Source organism: Haemaphysalis longicornis, unplaced genomic scaffold, assembly GCF_048455015.1.
Source record: "Haemaphysalis longicornis isolate Haplotype H1 unplaced genomic scaffold, Haemaphysalis longicornis Haplotype H1 scaffold_2, whole genome shotgun sequence".
NCBI lineage: Eukaryota > Metazoa > Arthropoda > Arachnida > Ixodida > Ixodidae > Haemaphysalis > Haemaphysalis longicornis.
Genome location: NW_027526295.1, coordinates 167,717,488 through 167,737,689, shown reverse-complemented (window position 1 = coordinate 167,737,689; position 20,202 = coordinate 167,717,488). Strand labels below are relative to the sequence as shown.

Here is a 20,202-nt window from a genome sequence, read left to right as displayed (position 1 = left end):
ACATGTCTCTTGTAACCAAGGTCTCTTGTAACCAAAAATTTTAAAACTGGTACGGAGTCCAACATAACCACTTTGTTATAAACCAGTATCAAAGCGTATTCAGATTATGTCAACAAGAAAATTCCCACTAGGGCTTAAGAAAGTCATTCACAGTAGTTTTAGGGACTCCAGATTGTATTAGCTTCTTTCCCAACTTTTGTGGGTAAAGCACTGTTGTAGGCAAACAGCCACCACTTTCTGCCCTACAACACCCTCGTCATCATTCTCCTCCTCTGGTTCATCCTCTAGGGCGCCATTTACTTGCGCGAGGATCACATGACCTGTAGGCTCCTCAAACACACAAGGTCCACATCTGCAGACACAAACTACTCAAAAGTTTCTGGAACCTCTGCGGTCTCTTGTATGCAGGCCCAAGCTTCATCTTCAGGTTAGTTCTCCACAAGGTCCTTCATATAAGGTCGCCCTTTCATCATGTCTCTTCTAAATAGTGAAGAATTTTCTCTGGGGACCCAAAAAAGTTTCCCTTAGTAACAGAGCGTCTCTTGAGATCATGTCTCTTGTATGCAATGTTGCTAACATGGTGAACATAGGAAAACCAACCAAACCATTTTCAAATGTCTCTTGTAACAGTGTCTCTTGTCACGAGGTTCTACTGTAGTACTAAAGAATGCAAGTAAAGATGACTCACACATGTTCACAATTTCAGTTATATACTAACTATGGCCTGCTGGGCATAGTTAAGGCAGTTAGTATGCGTTTAATTACAACGATCTTTCAAAATATGCTATTTTTATTATTATAATTTTCCAATTTGTTACATGCAGACCACACTGTGTTCATTTTGTTGCCCCATTTTTTCCCTAAGTTGTGTCCTTTTGCTAACAAATCCTTTCAATGGCAGCAAAGCCTGCTGCTATGAAATAATGACCCACCATATCACGTTAATTTAAAGCAACATCGCTTAACATGCTGCCAGAACACGATGTACAGCATTCCCAGCTTTCAGTGAGTGAAACCCCCTTGGAACAGCCCTTCGCAACACAAATGGGAAGAGATCTTGTGGCACCACTGACATCCACGAGACAAAATCCAAGCATTTTTCCTTTATTATTTTTAAAGCAATAGCTCGTAACAAAAGCAAGGGGAGACGCATCGAGCGGATCAAGACACCAGACATTAGGCATTAGCGCCTTACAGCCAGAGCGCTGCAACACGCGGATCAAACACACTTTTTCCCTGCCAGAACTCGCATCAAACCACACTCTTTGGGCAGTGAATCTTTGAAACGCAAACTAAGAATTTCTGAAGCAAAAACTTCACAAAACAAACATAACTAGAAATTAAAACAGGAACTTATCGAGGAGCAAACAGAGCCCTGATCAGATTGGCTGCATAGTCACTTCAGCTCAGTCACCTGTGCACACGTTTCTGCGCTTGTACTGCGATTTTCCAGATCAGATATGTATTTCAAAACTAGCACACACAATCAGCCACAGCCTGGTGCTCTGCTAAGTTTTGTAAGCACATTTCAAACCTGTGGGCTCACATCATTGCAAATCCAATCATGTGTACCTATATGCACACACAAATAATTATTGCAATTTTTAGCAATTTCCTGCAATACTCAGGCCTAAGCCACAACACAGCTGCCCTTACTTGGCAGCTAGCAATTGGGTCGATTAATAGCTATATATAACATGCAAGATGCAAACAGCGTAAGTAAAGCTTTTTGATCTGTTTTCTTTTAAGTTAAGGCCAAAGCACCGGTTACTACAATGTCCCTGGCTGAAAAAAAATTGGTCACTGCTTCAGTAAATTCAAATCTCTAATGCTGCAACGAACAAGCTTAGAACACTGCAGGCTCGCAATAAAAATCCCAGTACCACTGGAAAAAAATGCCTCTCGTTGCTTTAGCGTTAGAAGCTTAGAATATAACATTAAGGAGGTGCTTCATGAACCCATCACTGCACCACAATAATAGATTCAACCCCACATTGCAAGCAAAAAACTAACACATGTTGACACAGCACTCCTAGGAAAATAAAGTTTACTTCCTTCCTTCACTTGGTTTCAAGTAGGGCACCAAAAGTTGACCAGAAGCATCATGGAATCTTGTGCAGCCCAATTTTTCTGAAGTACTAGTCATCTTATGAGGGAGTTTGTATTTAGGAAGTTTGTATTTTGACTACAATAAATTTGGAACATTGTTCTAGTTTTAGCCAAATACTGATTTCTATACAGAACCACCGAACATCGCAATGGTAACGAAACAGGAGTGGCAGTGTACACTGGAAAAGCTCAAGCACAAGCAGTGATTTACTTTCTGCATTTGAGGCAACACAGATTCATGGATTCATAAGAAGATTCGTGGCAAGCTAGGGCATTGAGAAACGTGTGCTTGTTTTGATGCCTCTCTTGTGCACATAATACCGATGATATCCTTTTACGAACATTCCTCAAACCCTTGGACAAGTGACATTTAGACAAGTGATCCCCAACTTAAGGTCACTACTCGAAAGTCATTGATGTCCACTCACATTCCCACACGATGTCTGCATTGTATTGAAGCCTTGAACGATTTGCTTTTAAGTGTCTGTGCCTGAGACTGAAACATCTGCAGCCGAAAACAAGAATGTGAGAGACTAGCCATAGGAACTTTGGTGTTCAAGGGCCCCCCACCAAACGACCCACATTGATGTGGGCGCTACGCCAGATGTTGACTGTCAAAGCAGCACCTACAAAGAGTTTGGTGGCAACAGCTCAAACTCCACCAGTTGCTCAGTCGCACGCCATTATCAGCATGCCCTTGTCCCCCTAAAATTAGGGAACCAAGGACATAACATACAAGGCCAGCTGAGAAGACAGCCAAGGAAATCCATGTAAATTCCCGTACCTACATTATGAATAACTCGTAGCGTTCAACACAATCTTCCACCACACAATAGACAAATATGCAGGACGAATAAAAGTGTAACAAGCTGTACATATTCACTCACTGCGAGTGCACAGTTGTCTACTTCTAGGCACGACCTGCAAATTTTCAACTTCGGAAACTCTCGTCTCAGGAGCTGGTTTTAAAAGAAGACCACGAACACAAGGGGGAGGAAATGTAAAATACTAAAGTCGCAAGTACACGCCTTCTTTATCGACTTCTAATATAAAACCTAGAGATGTTCCAAGAAAAGTTCCGGAGTTTGGCTACTGCCATTTCCTTTCTCGACGACTCTTCACAACCAACAATTCACACGAACACTCACTCCCCGAGTTATAAACACTCCTTTCGCTTGCTCGCAGCTCATGTGACAATGTTAGAAAGAAATTATGCTCTCATGCGTTATACGCATCTGCGGTGCTACCTTATGTGCTCTGGATTTCTTTTAAGAGAAGCCCCATTCTTTCAACCATGCAGACAGCGCAACTCATAGCCTGGCCTCTGCAGTATTTCCAGCACTATGTTACATTGAATCACACGTGGCCTTGAACTACTTATCACTGATTTCCTGAATGCAAAGCTGAACAGATTTACACATGCACTGCACTCGATATGCTCAACCTGGCTTCATAAAGTGTAAACACACACACTGGTAATTTTTGTAAGTGGGTGTATGTTCTTTACTACAGCGGCAAATTACACAACACATATGTGAAACATTATGGAATGAAATGATATGCAGTAAGAAACAGATTAAACAGTACAGTTAAACCTGGATGTAATGAACCTCTACCTAATGAATTCCTGGATTTAACGAAGTTTTGCAATTCCCCATTGCCAACCTATTGAAGCCAATGTGTTTGCCACCTCCATATAACGAAGGCATTGCCACAGTTAACCTCGATATTCGCTACGCTGATAAATCACTGTTCTTTGCACTTTTTCTGAAAAATTGGCTGGATAAATGCATTAATTTGACGAATCTCGCCTGCACCACAAACTACCGTGCATTTCCACCACGTGATAGTGCGGTGTCAATTAGGTGTTACGCCCGCTTGTCAGCGTGTAGTTAGTCTCCACTGCTATATCTGTGGTTTCGGTTTGTCGGTGACGAGTTCTGCTGCCAGAAAACGAAGAAAAGTTCTGTATTTTGAAGACAAGCTCACAATTTCAAATGCCGTCTCTGCCGGCCAGAAAGAAGAACGTCACCGCATGGTACAATATCCCAGCTAGGACCTTCTCAACAATTTTGAGTGCGAAAAAGAGAATCAAGTTCAAGAAAAGGCACCCCCTTTCAGCGTTAGTTTGGTTCTTGAAACGCGTTAAGGCACCAAACAGTGTCAAAAGGCAAAAGTGATACTTTTACGTTTTTGAATACGGGGGTAAGTTACTTTGCACTTTTGGAGTGCCGTGTAGTGCGTGAGCTCGTGCGAAAGCAGCGGGTGCAAATGACGGAATTTTTCACTGTGAAATAGGTACTTGAAGGGCAAGTTCACCTTTGGTGATCTCGAGCATTTTGGTTTCGTTTCTGTTTCATTCAAAAATTGCAAATTTTTGTCGACTTCGTTATATCCAGGTTCAACTGTAAATGCATAATGAAAATACGAACCTGAACACATACCTGAAATACTCAAACTTTTGAAAGACTGAAAAAAATTTGGATGTGGTATTTCGAAGTGCAGATCACCACAGGAAGCGCTACTGTGCCTTGAAAGCTTTTGGGGGAAAATATACACAAAATATGACTTTTGCACCACATAAAACTGGTTGTGAGGATTACTAGGGGCAGGGGCTACCTTTTATGCCCTTTTCGCCAAGGACTTTAAAGTGGTCTCGCTAAACACGAATTCCATGCAAATATCTACCGAAGACAGTCGCAAACCTTTTCTTTCTGTCATGGCTTTTGACAAAAAAAAATGGACAAGTAAAAAAATTAGCAGCCAAACCTTTATTTCTTCAAGGCACGCTTATATGCAAGGTTCGAAGCCTTTGCGCATGCTCTCTGCAAAGGATGTCCAAGGCACTTCGTTCCTATGACTGCATCATGTAAGAACCAAATCTCGAAACTAAAAGCTTGAGAGTTCTGGTAGCTCTGAATGTGTAGTACTCTTCCCCAAATTCGTGAAATATATAACAGGGCTATCAAATTGTAAAGGGTAATTCCACAGTAAATATATGTACGGAAAAATATGGCTTGGTTTACGTTTACAAACATTGAGAGCACTCAGCAAATGAGCCATGCCTATATTTCACCTGTATAGAACAAAATACCCTCGACAAAACTACTGCATTCAGGTTCGAATTTTCAAATAGGTACTTATTCCATTTGTTGCCAATTGTACTTGCCTAGCAGAATGGCAAGTCTATTTTTCATGCAATGTTCCAGCAATGTATGTATGGAAAACTCATGCCCCATGGAAAATCTAGGTTGGTAATACCAGTTTTGCGCAGAAATTAAGATATCTTATTTTTTAATTTATAAGTACAAAGACCATGATTACAAAAACCCTAAACAAACCCAGCCTGAAAAGTTCAATACTTAAAGACCAGCTAGCATCCCAACAAAAGGACACTGTCCACAAGGTGTCAGCTTCTGTACGTTATCGTTGTTTTAAGAATTTGACAAAATTACCGCACACCTGTTGTCGCTTTTTCGCAAATACATCGCAACCACACCTCACGCTCTTGCATGCTGCCCACCACACCATCCATATGAAAGACATCCTCACACCTCCAACAACTATGCCTAACGTCACCCGCCTTTGCAGAGCAAGCCCGCCCAACATGACATACCAACACGCATGACCAGCTTCCACACTTAATCACAGAAACACAAGCTCTTGCAGCGCACACAGACGACCGCTAGAACACACTGCTGCTCCTGGAAGAGTTTGGAACAGTTTCAAGAGCAAACACCACAACGCAATTGCAAGTAATGCCGATGTTACGCACATCAACTGCGGTCACGGCCACTATGTTACGAACATTCGAGTGCCCAGCTCAGGCAATACACCAAAAGCAGAAATTTATCACAGTAAAGGAACACAGAAAGTGGCTACGCTACTAAAACTCCCACTGAGGGTGAAAAAAAAAAAAAAAGGTTTCATCACCAAGGCCCTCAGAAAGAACCCGTCTAGCTTGAGCCAGATACACGAGACCTTTCTCCCGTCAAACTCAAAAAATGGGCCACAGCTAAGTGGTATTTACCAAAAAGGTCAGCTACATATGCAAACCCAGAAAAATAAATGTGGATTTTCAAAAGTGGCCCAGTGCCAACCCCCCTGCTACTTACAAAATATAAAAAGACATTACAAGATATAAAAAAAAATGCATTACATATAAATTACACGATATAAAAAAATGACAAAGGAGACAGACCTAGCCTTGATTACGTTTACCCACAGTCGTAACAATGAAAGAAAAAGAAGAAGTGGGCGCACACTTTTGTCAGCCTGCCAGAAAAAAAAGTGAGCAATTCGAAATTTATTCGGGTCATTCCACGTTAGCTAGCTGCATTCTGTCGGAACAGCTGCGGCACTGACGCGCACGGCAGAGACGAAAAGAGAGACCCTCAAAGTGCAAATGTAAGCCTTGGGCCGACGAAGCGGAGCCAAGCGGCGCGCCTGAGGCCAGAGCGGGCGGCGGCCTACTTGTAGAACTTGATCTCGCTCTCGACAACGTCCTTGAAGAGCTCCTGCAGCTCCTGGGCATTGCCCGGGCTGTCCAGGTAGCTGTCGACCTCGCGGATGCACTTGGCCTCCAGCTCCATCATGAGGGCGTGCAGCTCCTTGCCGGCAGAGGTTCCCTTCTGCATGGCACTCAGCGCCTGCTCGTGGTGGCGGTACAAGGCGTGCCGGCGGTCCACCACGGACTGGAACCGGGGCTTGGTCTGTCACAGGAGACAAATAAGTCAAATGATGTGCATTAGACAAGTAGCTGTCACAATAAAGACGAGGGTCCCAAAGTCAATGACTGTATCAAGAGCCTTACACAGTTGGGGGACCCTCGTACTGGAAGAATACAAGAAAGGCTGCAACCCTTGCCAATACTACCACGGCTGCTTACAAAACACACGTGTATCCACTGCAGGGCAGTGGAAAGGTTGCATCACTTTGTCGAGATTTTACAGGCTCAACCCCGCATTTGTGCCTTTAGCAAGCTGCGTTTGTTTTTCCCACTGGGAGCTACCGCCAATTAAAGAACATTTGGACAAAACACGAGGGGGAGCATGCGTGTATACAGCATCATAAGGAAGCACTAGGACATAGTTTCTCCCATTCAGTGTTGGAGCGAGCTGATCAGGAACTGGAAGAGGAAACAGCGGCCTGCACTTGCAACTTTTGTCTATCAACCTTCTTGAGTGTTACTGCAACAAATATCGAATCTAAAGAAAACTTTACCATCCCTTCCCAAAGAAAGTTGTGAGAAGTGCGAAAGCCTTCCCACATCAAAACTGCACCAAAAGTGCATCAAAACCTTTGCTAAAAGTGCATCCAACCTTCACTGAAAGTGCGCCCAGTCAATTGTCAAAGCTTCAAAGACCCAAATTGAAACAAAGAATGAACCCATGCGACGATTTTTCGCGCCCTAAGCAAATGCATCTACAAGTGATTTAAATATATACCAATAAGTTGTTTATGAGACATATGTATACTATTGTACTCTTCCTTCATGTCTTATCTGGAACCGTTCCTTTTTCATGATTTTCAAGTAACAGTTTTGACACAATGGACGCCCGGTTTCACACACATACGTGTGTTCAGAGATATTACCAGAGCTTTTCGGTCGACCAACCGGTCTATGGGGAAACGCATTAGTTTTTTGACAGGAAACCATCGGTCCTACCAAGAAAGCTTTCGCTTTAAAAGACAGACACAATCGGCATGACTTGCCTATCATGATGTTAATGTATTAAATGCTTGTACACAACATGTTAGCTTATGCTTAGCTTTGCTGTCTCTCTCTCACTCCCTCTATGGCCAATCAGGCATGCTTGAGCTACTTGTACTTCATGTCAAGTTATTCCACAAATATACTCCCCTTTAGTTCAATAGAAGCTCTGTCCTGTTCTCTACACTACCATGAATGAAAGTTATAGGCATCAAATGGCCATCTATTTGTCAATTTAGTTTAGCAGGGAGAACTATCCTCTCTGCAGAACAGCTGTGACCAAATATTCAGCTTGAAATAACGTACTAACACAAACTCATCACCACTGCAATTATTTCAATGTTGGAAAGCTAAGTAGGTACATTTATGCAAACTTCCACACAACATGAGCCCCCCATTACTCCTCTCGTTAAATTGCAAGCCCTCTGGGAAGAGCTTGGCAGAGATAATATCCGGAGAGAATGTCTCCAATACATACGCATTTAAAATCTATTTTCTAGCAACGTGTAAACAGTTAAACGCTGCAAGTTAAGTTCACGCAAACTGTCTATACAAAATACGGTCAAACACTGTCCTAGTTTTCTCCTCTAGGAGCAAAGCTTGTGTTTAAGGCAACACCCAAACAAATGTTAATGTTCCTACACGATTGATAACTGGCCTTATCACAATGTACACCCAAGGCTTTCAGACAAACACACCCCCAAGTAAAACCAATTGCAGCTGCAGATGTAACTCAAGAGCACTGATACACTGCTGACTCCTGCACACATAGTACAGAGTTGTTCCAAGAACTGCTGACTGGGGCCTTAATATTTTTTGTGGCACGGTAGGTGTGACCAAGGGGTGGATTCCACAAGGAAAGTGAAAAATACGTATTCTGCATGGTAGCAGTGCTTGTTTAGGGCAGTGCAAGCCGGTGACGAAATTTTTAAAACAAGAGAGACTGCAGAAAAATTAAAACCGTTCCACTCAATGTGAAAGCTGTCGGGAGTGCAGAGCAGTGATCCGCCATAATGGACTGTAGCGCCGTTATCCGCTCACTGCTACCACCCAATGCAATTCAAATTTCCCGCCTTCGCGGTGCTCATGCGCTCCCTGCCTGAAACTGCGCCAGCGGGAGTTCTGTTCTTTTCGTGCTTGCTTTTCCTACCGCAAGTGCCGGCTTTGCACTGCCACTTTTTTTCGCTTACTATCATAAAACCCAACCCAAAAAGCGTTCCTAACTAAATGAACGCGTGCGCTGCTGGTTAATGACGTATATTTTACCTCAAATGTAAGTTTTCTTCGCGCTAAACAACGGGGAGATGTATGACAAGCGCCAGTGGTTCTCCAGTTTCAAACGCTTACGTCCATATAAACCGCTTGGCTTTTGAAGCCTTTGGGTTACGCCGCGACGACGAAACGCTGTGTGGCTCTACTTGGGTCCAGCGAGCGAGCTACGATGACAGGGTGAGCCCCTTAAGTGCTCTGCACTTAAAAGAAGATTTTCATGCCAACAGCAGCTTGGAACCAGACACGGACAAGGTCAGTCACTAACCTTTGCCGGGTCGTGCTCAAAGACGGGAGAGACAATGTGCCTCGACGGAAGCACCTGGTCGCAGAAGATGAAGGGTTTAAACACTGAGTGTGCGGGATCAGGGGTGCCGGTGAACCAGTGGCAGCAGAGCCTCTTCGACGAGGCAGGAGCCAGCACAGAGACCTATAGGCAAGAACAGTGCTGTGTTGGAATCCGCAAGAATTCGGTGTGTACATCCAGACAGGTACACATACAAGTGCTGCTGCAACTGCTCAGTCAGGAGTGCATGTCTCACACAGACAGCTTCTTGCAGATCAATCGTAGTGACCCGCACCATAACCTCTTGAAACATGAGCCAGACCAATGCCACTTAAAGGGACCCTGCAACACTCTTCAAGCAGTTCAATTAAACCTGCGCAATGTTTAGATTACACTGCCAGGAATACCCGAGCCAAATATTACACATGCACGTGAAGCGGTGAGCGCAGAAATCGCTGTGAAAGACGTGAAAAAACCAACCACGCTCTCTTCATTTTTCCTCATTATGCACCCCTAGCATGGCCTAAGTGACGTCACTGCAGCCATGGCTCTCCTACTGACTGTAGCTGGTCAACTTCGCAGCTATTTCTCACATTTCCTGTGATGATTCGCAGTTGTCGGCGCTGTGTACCAACCTCTTCTATGCTTGAACCTGTACGCAGAGTTTTGGCATTTATTTTGGGTTTTGAGCGCGTGCAGAGTTTGAGTGATGAACTCAATACCCCCTTCCAATGAGACCACTCAATAACAAATGTTTATTGCTTCAAAAACGGCCTACCAGCCCGAGCGCGCATTTGCGAGCAGGCAGCCATGCCTGCTTTTTTGTGGCACCAGACCGCAAATAGACCCCTCCATGTTGTGGAGAAAAGGAGAAAACTCCCCAGCCTGTGATATATCAAAGGCCGCCAAAGATAATGCCGCGAGCCGCCTCCTTTTTCCGGGAGAGAGCGCACAGCTTTCGTCACATTGTTTGTGATCGAGGTGAGAGGGAACAATTATGGGCGATTTCTCATCGCGCGTAGTTTCGATGACAGTGAATAGATTTTCATCATTCTCGCAGGAGGAGATTGCTGGGACAATAGACTTCACCCCAAAGAACATTCCGAGTAGTCTATGGTAAGTGCTGCAGGGTCCCTTTAAACAAATCGAATCCTGTGACTACCACTGATGTGCCTCGTATATACATATTTAAAATGCAATTGTGTTACGAGAACACTTTCAATGCCATAGAAGGCTATTTTTCTCTCTTTAACCGAAGCATAATGAGTGGCTGGCAAGGTCACCAATTTACATTTCAAAACAGGTACTGTGGCTGTGCAGAAAAAGCACAACTTTATGTCTATTCTACACACAAACTGATAAAATATGATTAGCAGGTGCAAGTGCAGCCCATTTTGGTTTTTTACTTCAAGAGGAGGCTTTCATGCTACAAGTCACACACTACTAAAGATGAAAATGAACAAAAACGAAAATGAATAAAAACTGCAGTTCATATTTGCACGTAAACATTGCGCGTTCTGTGAAGGCTGCACTGGTCTTGCATTAGATTAGCACTCCCTTTCAAGGGGCCGTGCAGACAAAACACAAGTTTGGTTCATTCGAAAGATTGCCTCATTATAATCATACTGACACCATTCTTAACACACACTTCACTCAAATAAGCTACATAATTAGGAAAAAAGAAAATGGCCATGCAAACCACTACCTCTTTTCCCACAACAGAACCTATGATGTCATACGCACCAGCTCTGTGATTTGCTGAGGCTGACAAAAGCAAACGCAAATTAAGGAGTGCTTATAAGCTTGCCGAATGAGCTATTTGCACTTAAATTTAGGGCAAATTCTTTCCATAGCAGTAAGAATGGTGGAACAAACAGTGGAAGTTACGAAAGCACACGTAAAAATTGAAGTATACCAATGTGTACTGCTGTTGGTACTGCGTGCAATACGCTTCGTTTAGATGCACAGCACTGTGGGGCTTTGGGGTTGTCTCAGACGACACTGACCGACTGACGCAAGCGATGGTGTCTTACATGACCATATTTGTCGAACGAAACGATTACTTTCTCCATGAACAAAAACAAGCTAGGTTTAAATACAGTCACAAACAAACCAAAGGCAGAAAACGGCTTTCCACGGTGTGGTGGTGCCATCTAGGTTCACTAACAATAAGCAAGTCTCCACTCCACACCAATTTTAGCTGAAAGACCTGTTCTTATGATGTCATTGCAAACGTCGTTCAAACACACGTTTTGGCGCGAGAATTAAAATTTTAGCTTCAGTTGATTAATTTTGCAGGGAATAAAGCATCGTTTGCTTTTGGACAAGCCCTGGGGGAACTATAGAACATGAAATCTTTCGAATAAAACAAACTTGCATTTTGTCTTTGGCTCCTTTAAATATGGGGGATCAACATGTGGGAGGGGGTAAAAAAAAGGTCATTTCCAGTTTTAGACTGCAATGATCGACCTTGTCCACGCACCTGGCTGGAAGCGGTGGGCCGTTTGTGCTGGGTGCTCCGACAGATTCCACTATCCCTATCCCTCAGCACTGTGGTCATTGAGCTCACATCGAAATTCCCTGTCAAACGAAAGAACATTTCATTTTTAACGAGACGAAACCTGAACCTTCTTCAGACTGATTTCGCGGGGCACACGCATGCAGACGGGGTCATAGGGACCGGGCAGCTGGACGGGTGGCGCCACCACTCGGCGCTCCCCTCGTCAGTGGAATGAGCCGGTGCATTGGACTACACAGCCTCCAGTTGTTTTTGTCGTGTTTGCTTCGGTGCTTTGATTGTGGTGGTGGTGTTGTGAGCGGACATGTGAGATGAAACGAAGTCTAGACAGATGTGTTGGGTTCTTAGATGCAGTAACGACTACGTAAACTTGTTGGATGCTTCTAAAGTTGGGTATCGGCTGCAATGCCATGAGCGCATTTTGCAGCGATTTGCGCATGTCTCCACCCGTTCTGAGTATGAATAAAACTACTATTATTAGTATTCATTTCTTCTTAAATGCACTAACGGCTACGCAAACTTATTGGATGCTTCTAAGGTTGGGAATGGGCTACATTGACATGGGCGCTTTTTGCAGCGCTCTGCGCCTATGGTTTCGCGCGATCTGAGTCGGAATAAAACTATTAGGAATATTAGTATTCATTTCTACCACTTTAAATTATCTTCACTGGTTTCAATGACTGCGGTTTCCGCGCCAGCCTTAGCGCTGGGATACCTAGGTAGGTGTGCTTTGAAGAGAAAGGCACTTGCCTACGATGTAGATTACCGTGTAGCCGTAGAAACGTTGCGGTAGTTCACACTTTCTGAAACCGTGAGCTTTCTGCCTTCGGTTTTGGTGAGCGACACTGTGACAGCATGGGAGCCTTAAAGCCGAAGTGGAACTCTCACGTTTGTGGTGGTCATTTTATCAACTAGTGCCAAAGTTATTCACCCACCCAACAGCCCAAGCCACAAACCATCCCTCCTCCCCTTCCTGTTCTACCACCTGCGTGGAATAAAGGCTGGCACTGATAGTTAAAAAATGTGGCAGTGTTAACGTCAGCCGGTGTTTTTTAATGCTTAAGTATTCTTTACAGAGTACCTAAAAAATCGTGTAATGCCTTGTGAAGAAACCAAAAACGCACGAATAGTTGACTCAAATAGAGTTGCATCATCCCGAGTCCTCCCGCACAGTCGCATTTCCCTGCGTAAGAGTACGACGCATAGGTCTTAATCTGACCAGAAATAAAGTTTTTTTTTCTCTCTCTCTCTCCCGACGCGCTGGAAGCAGTTACGATTTGGAGAGGGGTGCATGGAAGTTCAAAATTAAACAGCAAAATCATCCAGCCCTCCATTTAACGACGACAACGGTTGACCGCGAAGCTTTCTTCGTGCGAAATGAATGGGAAATGGTCAAAGTCAAAGATGCTGTGATCAAAAGACCAAACTGCGAGCTGGTCAAATTCGAAGCTCAACTAGTCAAAATTTAAATCCAGAAGGCAACCAAGGAAACCCATACGAGAAAGCCTTGCGATAAACCATCATCGTCGTTAGACGGAAGAGTGCATGATTTTTCAAGCATAGGTGGCAGCTTGTAACCGCAGCATTCAGTTGTGAAGCTGAGTACAGGCTTCAGACACCCTCCTGTCTTGCGTCCTTCAGCCACGCAGGAATTGGTTTTTGAAAAACCATTTACCATCTAGCCAGCAACCATTGCAATTCTTATAAATCAATGCTTCTCCATGACAAGCAATAACATTCTACTATCATGCGGTATTTATTAAGTGCAATGCACTTCTTAAGCGACCCTGAACCTGCGTCCACCGGCGATGTCCGCGCACGTGGAGATGGGCGCGCGCAGCCTGGCCGCTGACATGGCACATACCCACGTGGGGGATTGGTCAGGAATCTCCTCGTCTACCTTGGCAACGGGGGGGAGATGGGCGCGCGCTGCCTGGCCGCTGACATGGCACATACCCACGTGGGGGATTGGCCAAGAATCGGGCGTGAGAAGGGCTAATGCACCTGCTTAAAGGAGTACTGACACGAAATTTCAAAGCTGAGATTCGCTCTAGCAATCAAGTACAACGACAACACAAATAGGTGTCTGTGAATAAATGCATCTTTCTTTCTTTGTAGTTGTGTGTGTGTGTGTGATCTCTCTTTCGCAAACATTACCGAACCGCGCAAATTCAACTCGTGCATTCGCACTTTCACATTCTTCCCCTCGGGGAAATGCGGGGAATTTTTTCTATCAACGATTCCCGATGACGGTAGTAAGAGCATTTCTGTGAAATTAAGCACGTTTCAGCCGTACGTAATAAAGTTATGGAAGCGTCGTCCATCACAATTTCTGTTTTGAGGTAAATCTTAGAAGGCACCCCCCAACTTTGTCTTTCGCTTGTGCACGACGTCGACGCCGTTTTGTCATCAACTGCCAAAGGCCAGCGACGCAGCATTACTGGATCGGTTGCACACACCGGCTTTGTGGGAGCATTTAGCTGCAATATACTCCTCGATACGCGAAACTGCAGGCAGGCATGAAAAAATTACACGAAGGAACGGACTTTCACTTCCACCTTGACTTCCAGCTTGGCGCATTGAGCGTCGTCTGCTATTTGTAAATACTGAGCATGGGCGTAAATCACACACATGGCATGCCTCGTAAAGGTCACATCCACGCTCGAGATTTACCGATCTGAAAAAAGTCGTTGTGGTTATGTACGCTTAGCAAGCCGTACCGCAGAAAAACGACAGAAAGTCATGCACAATAACGCTGCGCTGACCGCCACCTGCATTCCACTGATGAGCGGTTGGCCACGGGCGGCGCTGTTCGCTGAAGCGACGGTGGTGCCATACAACGGCCGCCCGGTCCCTATGCGAATTTGCATAACAATGCTGCGGTGAGGTAAAACTTCTCAGAAAGAAAAAAAAAAAATGCTTGCACTAGATTGACCTTGGCCATAAAATTATGCCGCAACCAACTATCAATAATAAGAAAAATAAAAGCAAGCATGGACAAATAATACGAGCTCATAGAAAGGGTCATTTGATAAGCCTGCTAAATTTTTCTGAGATGGTGCCACAACCTTTTTAATTAAGCTACGGCAATATACTATTGACAAACATGGCTTCATTTTTGTCCAAGACATGTTTGAAATTATCACGCCAGCTTCTGCCCCCACAAAAAAATGGAAAGATAATTGTTCCGTCCAATGGCAAATCATTTTTTTTTTTTTTTCAAAAAGGTGGACACAGATCAAAATCAGGCTATATGAAGTTCATGGAGACTGTGCATAAGAGCTGAAGGTGGCCGGACATAATGTCAAAATGTAACAAGCATTGCACACCACTACTTCAAAATTGTGAAAAAAGAATTCATGGAATTGGTGGGCAGGACTGCCAAATAACAGTGCGCACGATGGGCGATATTGTGGGCATCTCAAATGGAAGAGTGAACGAAATTCTGTGCTAACAATTGTGTGTAAAAAAGTTGCTTGAAATAGGCACTGCGATTGGTGACTGAGGGCCAAAAACGCATACCATATTTTCGCACATATAACCTGCACCAAAATGCGGAAATTTCAGGGGTGAAGTAGAGGTGCGGATTATATGTGAGGAATTTCCTTTGGTGCAGCTTCACCGCAGTGCATATTGGGCCATGATGCGCCTACAGCAGTAATAGCAACTAAGCCACTGTTATCCCATTGACAGTGCTTATTTTGCACGCAGAGCTCAACAATATACCAACCTGAAAAAATGTATGCGGCAAGTCATTCAGTTACGTAGTCAGCTAGGTAAGTTCTTTTGCATAAACATATTGGTAATGTTGCTTCAGTAGTAGATTTGGTCTCTCCTCTTATGTATAAAATATGCGGGCAATACGTGGGGATATATTTTTTTTTATTCGCCGACAGAACGTGGGGGTGTGGGTAATATGAAGGGGCAGGTTACATGCGCGAAAATACGGTACGACTGGACGTTTCTATGCAGCACCTGGTGATGCTTAATCACAATCCGCACGACTGTGTGCGCCTATGCGTGACTGTGAACAAAGTACGAATTCACCAAAGCAGCAGTCGAAGCAGTGGATGTCATCTGGTGAAAGAACCCCAAAGAAAGCAAAGACCATTTTGTTGTCTAGGAAGGTAATGACCACTGTTTTTTGGGACAACCACAGAATGACCCGTATCGACTACTTCCAGAATGGCGAAACAACATGCAATGTTATTGGAGTGTTTGGCCTTAACGAGCCCCCTCTCAACATTTTCCAGATTTGGCCATGTATGATTAGTTTTTTCGTGTTCAAAATCTTGAAAATTGGTTTCAGAGGGAAAAAATCTTCACCCAATTTCGGTGCACTTAGCAACGTCTGCTTTTGTAACACCATTAAACATTGAAATCTGGGTAGATCAAGCATGTAGCCCTCAACAGACAAGCCCATGCTGAGAAATAAAATGAACTGTCTACAAAAAAGGCGTCTAACCTGCATCTTTACCATACTTATCAAAAAGCCCTCCTGGAGCACAGAGCCATTATATAGAAAGGAAAATTTGAAATTGGCATTCTATGCGCCAGACCAAAGGTCACTATGAAGACGTTTGAATTAATTTCGACCACTGTTGGTTCTTTTTATAAAGGCACCGTGGATGATCAATGCATTGCATATGCAAATAAATTAAGCTTAAAGGAGCCATGAAGAGAAAATGAAAGTCGGTTTTATTCGAAAGATTTCGTGTTTTATAGTGCCCCCAGCGCTTGTCCAGATACAAACGGTGCTTTATTCACTGAGAAATTTAACAATTTAGGTTAAAATTTTGATTTTCCCGCTCAATCGTGCGTTTTCGTGGTCCCAAGTGACATCACTGGAACCTACCGCTCTGCAGCCTAGAGTACCTTCATTCACGCATCCGCCATACAGGGTAGAGACACGTATACGCTGGCGCCGCCATTTTCAGTTGCTCGCTCGCCGCCGAAGCAAGTCATTGTGTCAAAACCGCGCTAAAATTATCGCCGCAACGCGGTTTACTGAAGAAGTTTGAATCATATTGTCTGTTTCGCGTTGCTAGGTCTCGTGGGAAACGAAAAGAATAACGCGTTGAGCCCGTTGGCCCAATTGCGGCGGCACGGGACCGTTCAAAGGTTGTCTCCACCCTGTACAGCGGTGTTGGTTTGTTCCCGCGTTTCTTCACATTCCGTAACCTAGATGGCGCCACCATACCGTGGCAAGCGTTTGGTTTGTTTTTGCCCGCATTTAAACCTGGCTTGTTTTTGTTCTGGGCGAAAATATTCGTTCCCTGAAACAGTGCTCGCTCGACAAATGGGGTCACGTAAGACACCGTTGCTTGCGTCAATCGGCCAGTGTCGTCTGAGACAACCCCAAGCCCCGTAGTGCTGTGCAGCTAAACCAAGCATGCTGAGCGCAGTACGAACAGCAGAACGCATCAGTACTTCTATGTTTACATGTGCTTTCGTAACTTCCACTGTTTGTCCCATCATTCTTATTGCTTTGTAAAGAATGTGCCCTAAATTTAAGCGCAAATCGCTCGTTCGTCTAGTTTGTAAGTTCTACCTAATTTGCATCTGCTTCTGCCAGCCTCCGCCAATCGCAGAGCTTAGCTCATGTGACGACACAGGTTCTGTTGCGGGAAATGAGCTGGTGGGTCGCATGACCATTCCCGTTTTTCCTAATTATGTAGCTTATTTGAGCGAAGTTTACGTTAAAAGTGGTGTCAGTATGATTCTAACGAGACAATCTTTTGAATGAACCAAACTTGTGTTTTCTCTTCATGGCTCCTTTAAGCATCCAGAAAACCTGTACACCTGGTGAAAATATTGTTTTTCAGAGGTCCAGTTGCAGTTCCCTGTTATGGTAGTTCTTTCTCTACTACTACCTGTTGTGTAATGCTCCACATCGACCAAGTTTAGGGGAAATCCCCAAGGTGGAGTAGATTTCTGCGCAGGAAAGTTTGACATCCACCTCAATGCAGCCGTACAAAGGGAAGCTATACACCTTCCTCAGAAACTTTGCAGTTTGAAGAAAAATTCGTCCTGGTCCAGGATTCGAATCGACAATGCGCCACATGTTTCTACAGAAATAAAGATTTGGTTGATTGCAATGATGCCCCATGATGAACCACAGATGCCAAAGATCTGATGAGTGTCACGTTATCAAGAAGAGAAAATTTTGTCCCTATTACAGTTCGAACAGCTTCTGGTCACAGTGACAAAAGCATGCATAACTAGCAGGACGATTCAGACAAAAGTAACCTGCATATTTGGGAATGCGTGTTTATAACATCCCATAGGGAAGTAACTGTACAAAACAGAAATGAGAAAAACGTGTCTAAATAAGCATAATTTATTTCAAGCTGAAAAAAAAAAAAGAACTATCAGTGCCAAAATTATGCCCCAAGAAACAATAGTCGGAAGGTAAAAAACAAAATCAGTGCAGAAATAATACAAAGAACATCAGAAGTTGAATGCTGGTACCACTGACTATGTATGTCTTTGTAAAGCCCCACGGTAACATCTAATGAACACATCAGCTTACCCTTCTTTGTGCATGTGCTATACTGTATAAGTAGCCAAAAGTAAGTAAAGTAAAAGTAAAAGTAAGTAAGTAAAAGTAAAAAAAGTAGCCAACCTAGGCTACATTCCTGCGCTCTTTTGAATAACAGAACAAGAACCAAACAAAGACCAGTGCAGCCTTCTCTTGATGCGGGGAGTACTACTTGCCAGCAATACTTGCACCTTCGTCATTTCCACCACCTAGTTTAACCTTTAACACTGCTGTGACCATGCCAAAATACGTTTCTAGTTTTTGCATCCATCCGAGGCAGTGGGCTGGTAAGGAAAAGAACATACTGCCTGACAAACACTGCTCACTTAGGTACTAATGCTGAGAAAGCAAAGGCATTTTTGTTTAACAACTCGCTTTTGTAGACTTTAGACAATGCAGTCATTGTGTTGCACTTTGAGAGTTTCACCACAGCCAGAAAAGTTTAATCTGTGCAAATGTGGTTACCATGGTGTGCAAAGCAGTTGTACAAGAAAAGCCATTGTGCAACTATGCCCGATGAAAGAGCTGTCACAAAGATTAGCTTCACACTTACTAACAAAGCTGTTTACTAGAGGCTGTGCTATAGCAGCTGCTACAACTAAAAGGACCATGAAGACAGCATACAAGCTCACTTCAGAAGATCATCTATTTCACAGCTCTACAATTTTGTTTGGTGGACATTTCCACTTCAGAGTATGAAGGACAGATTTAAAATGACCTGCTCCCTAGATAAATATTGATGGCGTATGACCAAAAGTTCTAATGACGTGTTTCGTGGAGAAGACAAAAAACAGACAGTCAGTATGCTGACTACATTTCAATAGAAGCAGTCTGGCTGAAACCGAAAATCAGAGTACCGTATTGTTGTTGATCCCATGAAAACTTAGTTTGGTGCTTTCTATTTTTTTGCTTCAAGCAATAAAGCTAAAGTTTGGGTTTACAATATGGCTACAACTGGACAACTTGAACCCTATGGAACGCTTAATGTTCCAATGAGAGAAACAACAAGCCATGTTTTCTGACATTTCTTGCGATCTTGTCAGTGTCACGTTGTTACAGAAGCCACAGAGAGATGGCACCACATCCACAGCTAAATCCTCTCATAGTTATTAATGGCATAAGCCTGTAACATCACTCGGTGAGTGCAAAAAAAGTGCCTCAAGACATTGCCACCCTTCGGTTTTAAGGAGGGACACTTGTCTTAAGTAAAACAACTTTTTCTGTTAATTTTCAAGTAAACTTTGTGAAACTTGTCAGTCTTGCTGTTTTTTACCACTGATTTCAAATATGCCATTATTTTTTCAGTTGGTCATTTAGTTCCCAAGATAATTAGAGATAATTAGCCATTTCTGGTCAAACAATTAGACAAAACAGTGTTAGTCATAAAACTGCAGTCTTTATATTTTCCAATACTATGAACCCTGGTGAATGCAATAATCGAAGCAGTTTTTTGATGCATCGCTTGGAACTAATTTTACAACTCATTAAATTTTGGTGGCACCAGTGGCAAGGAACCATTTTGAGTGCCCATTACAAACACTGAAGTGTAATGAGCTGTAAAATTAGTTCCAAGCGATGCATAAAAAAACTGCTTCCATTATTGCATTCACCAGGGTCCATAGTATTGGAAAATATAAAGACTGCAGTTTTATGACTAACACTGTTTTGTCTAATTGTTTGACCAGAAATGGCTAATTATCTCTAATTATCTTGGGAACTAAATGACCAACTGAAAAAATAATGGCATATTTGAAATCAGTGGTAAA

At 43.5% G+C, this 20,202-nt stretch overlaps 1 protein-coding gene across 4 annotated transcripts in view; it reads right to left on the bottom strand.

The window, feature by feature from the left end:
* Positions 1–965: 965 nt before the first annotated feature.
* LOC144169453 (secernin-2) overlaps positions 966–20,202 on the bottom strand; it is a 49,889-nt gene continuing 30,652 nt past the window's right edge. Inside the window, exons 6-8 of one of the 4 annotated variants that reach the window (XM_077698628.1) lie at positions 11,860–11,957; positions 9,360–9,521; positions 967–6,821 (exon numbers count right to left, since the gene is read on the bottom strand). In XM_077698628.1, coding sequence (XP_077554754.1) covers positions 6,579–6,821; positions 9,360–9,521; positions 11,860–11,957 — 503 coding nt within the window. In that variant the 3' untranslated portion in view covers positions 967–6,578. Of the gene's footprint in view, positions 6,822–9,359; positions 9,522–11,859; positions 11,958–20,202 lie in introns of all 4 variants that reach the window. The other 3 variants (XM_077698631.1, XM_077698629.1, XM_077698630.1) reach the window with 3 other exon arrangements.